At 47.2% G+C, this 6885-nt stretch overlaps 1 protein-coding gene across 18 annotated transcripts in view; it reads left to right on the plus strand.

The window, feature by feature from the left end:
* The window catches only part of PLA2G5 (phospholipase A2 group V), a 63347-nt gene extending 58803 nt beyond the window's left edge, over positions 1–4544 (plus strand). For 14 of the 18 annotated variants that reach the window (XM_078332988.1, XM_078332984.1, XM_078332991.1 and 11 more), the window contains 3 exons: positions 2763–2929; positions 3032–3138; positions 3950–4544. In XM_078332988.1, the coding sequence (XP_078189114.1) occupies positions 2763–2929; positions 3032–3138; positions 3950–4156 (481 nt within the window). In that variant the 3' untranslated portion in view covers positions 4157–4544. The remainder of the gene's footprint in view (positions 1–2762; positions 2930–3031; positions 3139–3949) is intronic. The other 4 variants (XM_078332995.1, XM_078332996.1, XM_078332997.1 and 1 more) reach the window with 1 other exon arrangement.
* Positions 4545–6885: the final 2341 nt, after the last annotated feature.

Here is a 6885-nt window from a genome sequence, read left to right on the forward strand (position 1 = left end):
AGAGGCCTCAATTCCTGTCACTTAGGTCTCTCCCAGGATGTTTGGGATTCCTCCCACCATGGTGACTCTCCGGTTGCAACAGTGAGTATCCCGAAACTGCAAGACTAAAGGGTATGGTGTTTTATGGCCGGCCTCAGAAATCCCACTGTGTCACTTACACTGTACTCTTGGTCAGGGCAGTCTCAAAGCCTTTAAGAGGGAGGGGACCTAGATTCCACCTCTTGATCAGGAAGTGCTAGAGTTCTAGAAGAATGTGTGAAATGGGAGATTCTGTTCCTTGGAAAACATACCCAACTGGGTTAACAATTCTGATACTGCTAGACATATATAAAGGAAAGGGATGATGAAGCGAAGAAAGGACAGATGGTTGGGGCCAAGTTTCTCACTGTTGGAGTGGGATAAGCCAGGGCAGGAAGCCAGAATGATCCATGTGAGTTAGAGACCTCACCATGGACTCCAGTTTAGCTTATTATGGAGGCAGATGTTTATGTGTAGAAGTGTGCACAGATACCAGTATGCATAGATGTCACGGATATGTGAGTATCATACGAATATAAGACGTGAGTAATAGGAGAAAATGGGTGTTTCCTCTGTAAGATCTTCTCTGTTTTTCTGTAAACCCACAATACTTTCTATGTGCAATCTGCTACACCTAACATACAGTCGTCCCTTGGACTGGTTCCAGGACCCCTGTAAATACCGAAATCTGCAGTTGCTCTAGTCCCCGATATAAAATGGCATAGTATTTGCATATAACCTGTGTGATCATATACCTTTTTTTTATAGACATGGGAAAAAGAAACATTCTTTTGCTGTCAGTGGCGAAGGCCTAAAAGAAATGACACCCCAGTAGCAACAAGCACACTTAATGTCTACATCTGGTTTCCAATGTTATTCTTCAATAAAAGAACCCTTCCAAGACCCCCAAACACACACACATAAAACCAGGGTTCCTTGAAGAAATGGCCAATTCTAGGACCAAGGCAGGAAACATGCAAGATGAGCCTGGAACTTCTTTTAGTGACAAAAAGTAAGGAAGTGCTCAAACAAAAACAAAACGAAAGCCCACATTGATGGCAGTGTGACAAGAGGTACATGTGCTGACTGAAAGAGCCCTCAGGAGCCAAGACTGGAACAATTAGCAACAAAATAACCCCAAACTCCAGTCTCATGATGAGAAAAAAGAAAATCAGACGAATCCCAATAGTGGGGCATTTTATAAAATATCTAACTAGTATGCCTCAAAACAGCCAAGAACGAGGAAAGTGTGAGGAACTGCCACAGACAAGAGGAGTCTAAAGAGACAAAACAATGGGCCAGGCGCGGTGGGTGGCTCACGCCTGTAATCCCAGCACTTTGGGAGGCGGAGATGGGCTGATCATCTGAGGTCAGGAGTTCAAGACCAGCCTGACCAACATAGAGAAACCCCATCTCTACTAAAAATACAAAATTAGCCAGGCGTGGTGGCACATGCCTGTAATTCCAGCTACTAAGAAGGCTGAGGCAGGAGAATCCCTTGAACTCGGGAAGTGGAGGTTGCGGTGAGCCGAGATCGCTCCGTTGCACTCCAGCCTGGGCAACAAGAGCAAAACTTCATCTCAAAAAAAAAAAAAGAGAGACAAGACAATGAAATGTAACATGGGATCCTGGGATAGAAAAAGGACATTGGTAAAAATGAGGGAATGCTGAATCAATTATGACTTTTTTATAATCAGTGAGATAGTAATGATGGATTATTTAGTGAATAATTACTGTTAATAATATATCAATATTGGTTCGTTAATTCTAACAAGGGTATCATACTAATGTAAGATGTTAGTCATAGGAGAAATTAGGTGTTTCCTCTGTAAGATCTCAGTTTTTCTGTAAACCAAGAAAGCCGTTTATGTGCAATCTGCTACACCTAACATACAGTCGTCCCCTGGACTGGTTCCAGGACCCCTGTGGACACCAAAATCTGCAGATGCTCTAGTCCCTGATATAAAATGACATAGTATTTGCATATAACCTATGTGATTGTATCCTCCCCCCAACCCTTTTTTTTTCTTTGAGACAGGGTCTCACTCTGGTTGCCCAGGCTGGAGTGCAATGGTGTGATCTCAGCTCACTGCATCCTCGACCTCCTGGGCTCAGGTGATTCTCCCACCTCAGCCTCCTGAGTAGCTGGGACTACAGGCATGTGCCACCATGCCTGGCTAATTTATTTTTATGTATTTATTTTTAGTAGAGACAGGATTTTGCCATATTGCCCAGGCTGCTCTCAAACTCCTGGACTTTAGCAATCTGCCTGCCTCAGCCTCCCAAAATGCTGAGATTATAGGCATGAGCCACTGCTGCTGGCTGTGATGTTATACTTTAAATCACTTCTAGATTGCTTATCATAGCTGATACAATGTAAATGCTATGGAAGTAGGTGTTGTAGTGTTTGAGAATTCATGACAAGAAAAAAGTCTGTACGTGTTTAATACAGACACAAGAAAATAGGCCTAGGTACATTTTCCATCCATATTGGTTGATCTACAGCTGTGGGACCTATGATATGAGAAGTTTATTTTTGGTTCACACAATAGTTCAGTATGAATCACACATTGGCTCCTCCTATCTTGTGGTTCTGCCATCCCCTGTGGCCTCAGAATCCTTTGCTGGGTCATCTCCATCCAGCTGAAGGATGGAGGCAGAGGGACAGTGGAGGAAAGTGTGGGAGGTTTGTCTGGGCAGGTCTGGAGGTAGAGTGCATCAATTCCACCCACCTCCCCTGGCAGGAATCAAGTCATGTGGCCATACCTACCTGCAAGGGAGGCTGGGAAATGTAGTCTAATCATGAGACCAGGAGGAAAACAAGGATCCATGACCTGCTGGCTGGAAATGAGGAGCAGGAAATTACTCAGTCACACTACCAGATCTTCTCTGCCACATTGCTTCCACCAAGGTGGCCTCTGCTAAAGTGACATGGTTGAATTTTTGCTCCTATTAGGGATGGGGTCAGGAGGGCACCCCTCCCACTCAGGATCTAAGTCTCTTGCATGGACAGGTGCTGTTGGGTGCATGACCACTGCTATGGGCGGCTGGAGGAGAAGGGCTGCAACATTTGGACACAGTCCTACAAATACAGATTCGCGTGGGGCCTGGTCACCTGTGGTAAGGCTGGGGCTTCATGTTTGGGCCATTGGAAGAGCACCTGACTTTAAGTTCAGTTGCCCTAGAGGACAGTGAGCCTGTATCTTGTTGGGGAAAGTGGGGTTGGGTGCAGAACTGGGACGAGAGGGGCAGGATTATTGCAGCTGTATCAGACCCCCGGGGTAGGGCTGAAACATCTTAGCATCCACCCCGTGCAAGGGCTTGACATGCTTCCTTTTTCTCGATTCTTGATCCCCAAATACCTGTAGAGTAGGTTTAGTCTCCTTCATTTTAGATATGAGGAAATGGAAGCTTGAAGGCCTGCCAGTGCACATAGCAGGATTCAAGCTCAGGGCCTGGGGATGGTTTCTGCTCTGTGAGAATGAGAGTTCCTCCAGAGCAGTGGCTGCCTCCACCATCAGTCTGGGAGTCCCCCAGAGGAAGGAATGTGCTTCCTCAATCCGACTGGGAACTCCCATGTTGCCCAGGCTGCTCTCAAACTCCTGGACTTTAGCAATCTGCCTGCCTCGGCCTCCCAAAATGCTGAGATTATAGGCATGAGCCACTGCGCTGGCTGTGATTTAAATCATTTCTAGATTGCTTATCATAGCTGAGGGCAGGAGCTGTCTCCTGGACTGAAACATCACCCTGAGCAGCAGCTGTGCCCCTTCCATCAGATTATCCATTCTCCCGGTTTAGGAGCCGTGCCTCCTTCATCAGGCTGAGAGCTCCTCGGAGCAGGAGGTCCATGGGGTCTCTGCTGAGATGGAAGTGATCAGTCAGTCAAGCACGCTCTTCCCACTGTCATTCTGCTCCTGGTGTTCTGTTGCAGAGCCGGGGTCCTTCTGTCGTGTGCAGCTCTGTGCCTGTGACCGGAAGCTCGTCTACTGCCTCAAGAGAAACCTATGGAGCTACAACCCGCGGTACCAGTACTTTCCCAACATCCTCTGCTTCTAGGCATCCCCAGCGAGCTCCTTCCAGACCAAGCATTTGCTCTGTTCTTCTGCAACGCAGAGTTCCTATTCTGCTGGGATCCTGAGAGAGGCTCCTGCGTTGCAGACCTCAATCCTTCCTGAAGCTTCGAGGACCCCCAGGGCCACGCCCTCCAGCGAGTCCTAGGAGAGTGACTCTAGTCACAGGACTTGGTAGAGCCCCAGGACCTCCACTTCTGAGGGCAGCCCCTCTGGTACCAAGAGCTCTCCCCCAACTCAGGGTTGGCTTGTCTCTCTTCTCTGAAGACAGCATCCTGGCTCCAGCTGGAACACTTCCCTGAGATGCACTTACTTCTCAGCTTCTGTGAGCAGATTATCACCACCACCCTCCAGAGAATTTCTACACAAGAAGAGCCAAATTGACTCTCTAAATCTGGTGCATGGATATTAAATAAAATTCCTTTTTAAGGCTAATAAAAACCACATTGGCATTTTCCTCTGCTGTGGGGGATGACTGGTGCCTCTTTCTCTGCCACTGGGGCAATAAACCTAAAGTTATCCACATTGTCTTAGAGACAGAAGGGAAGATTAGTAAATGCAGGGTTTTCTGGGTTGAGTTTCAGGCTTTTTCTTGGGCTCATTTCCTTAAACCTTGGGGGCCTCTCCAGCCCAGTATTGGGTCTCACTCTTCCTTGATGGGGTGGGGGAAAGATAACTGGTAACTATGATATCTTCAGCTTTCAGGTCAGAGAGGGTGGCATTCAAGTCCCAGCGCTGGCTTCTCCAGCTTGTGTGGTCTTGGGCCCATTACTGAACCTCTCTGACATTCAGTCTCTTTGAGAAAGAAACTGTCTTCTTCCTTGCAATGTAAAAGGAGGCTTCTAAAGCTCACCTTGATGCTGTTATGGGGGATGCTGAGGTTCTGGGATTTCACACAGCAGGAATTTTTAAAAAATAGCTGTCGGTTATAGGGTCTATTTATTTATTTTTTTGACAAAGTAAGGACATTAAAAAAAAACTCATCTATCAATTCATAAAAGAAAGGGTGTTTTGCTACCAAGCCTGCAGGAAGAAAGGAGCATCCTTCCAGGAAAGGACCTATGGCTTCTTTATTCCGACGTACCCCAGAATAACCACATGATAAACAGGGTCTATGTTTAAAAAGCTCTAGCGTTGAATGTTTTCAAAATAAAATTTAATTTTGTGAGATTACCCTGAATGCACCACTGTTTTCGAAAAGTTTGATTTAGACTCCGTGTCTCTATTTGACAATGCCGCACAGGGAGGGGCTTCAATGCCGAATTTGCTCATGAAATATTTAAAATCAAAGCCATTTCCCTGATCCAATTTTGAATGGGTATGTGGGGGAAACTGAAGGCTTCACTCTAATGCCATTTTCCTTCGATCGTGATATTGTGATGCTAGAATAGAGAACCCAGTCCACGCTTCTCCCTTTGCCCATGAGGGTCAGGTGGCAGGCAGGGCAGTGCTTTGCTGGTAAGTTCTGCAGGAGGGGGGGCTGTGGGCAGGCCCTTCTCATTGGCACATTCCAGCTCAGAGTCCCAGCATCCACCCAGGAGAGGGATGCTATGAGGTTATGAAGGCAACACCACTGGCTGGCGTGTGTTTGAGCTGTAAGGAACCATGGAGAACCTTCATTTTTCTACCAGGAAATTGAGGCCCAGAAAGGTTAGGAGACTGTCCCAAAGTCACACAGCACATCAACAGCAGAAGAAGGATTTGACCTCAGATCCTAGCTTTAAACCCTGGGCTCTGGCCACTATTCTACATTCCCTTCAACCCTGGTCCACAAAAGGAGCAGTTAGGGGACTCACCCACATTTGGGATTTGTGGGGGGAGCCCCTGGATTCCAGCTGAGGGCCAGCTCCATGTCACCTCTGCTCTAACTGCATCTTTGGATTCTGGAGGCTGTCCCTGCGGGGGTCAGTCTGTCTGGGACTCTGGGCTTCATCCTCAGTGGAGCAGATCCCATTGCTGTCTTCCACCTTGGTGGCTGTGAACAGCTCTGGGGGAATGAGGAGAGCTAAGGGAGCCCCAAAACTTGTGGAGAGGTTTCTTCTCGACTGTTGCATTTCCAGATCCCTTGGTTGGCAGGAGAACCACGAGGGCGGTCATCCTATTTTAAGAGAGCTAGTGAAACATACAGACCAGATTGCAAATGCCTTCCTAGCTAGATCTTCATACAAACTTAATGGATAGATTGCCCTACACATACAGATCCTTTCCTGTCACCTGAATTGGGTTTCAGATACAAATGCAAGCCTCCAAATGTAAGTAAAATGTTGTCTATAAGCATATGCACAGAGGGCTTGGGCAGCGGGGAGCTCCCTTGTAGTTGTTACCAAACTGAAAAGGCATCAAAGGTAAAGCCCACTGGTCAGGATGGAAGGGAGGAGGACAGGGCTAAGGTGGGCTGATGAAGTTGGAGGTATATGGGGTTTTTTCTTTCTTTCTTTCTTTTTGAGATGGAGTTTTGCTCTTGTCACTAAGGCAAGCTGAGTGCAATGGCACAGTCTCGGCTTATTGCAACCTCAGCCTCAGGTTCAAGTGATTCTTCTGCCTCAGCCTCCTGAGTAGCTGGGATTACAGGTATGTGCCACCACACTCGACTAATTTTGTGTTTTTTTAGTAGAGACAGGGTTTCTCCATGTTGGTCAGGCTGGTCTCGAACTCCCGACCTCAGGTGATCCACCGCCTCTGCTTCCCAAAGTGCTGGGATTACAGGCGTGAGTCACGTGCCTAGTCTCCATATAGACATTATTAACTGCCCAGTGAGGCTGCTGTTTTCATCCCTATGTGAGGGGTGGGACCTGGT

This window comes from Callithrix jacchus, chromosome 7, assembly GCF_049354715.1.
Source record: "Callithrix jacchus isolate 240 chromosome 7, calJac240_pri, whole genome shotgun sequence".
Taxonomy (NCBI): domain Eukaryota; kingdom Metazoa; phylum Chordata; class Mammalia; order Primates; family Cebidae; genus Callithrix; species Callithrix jacchus.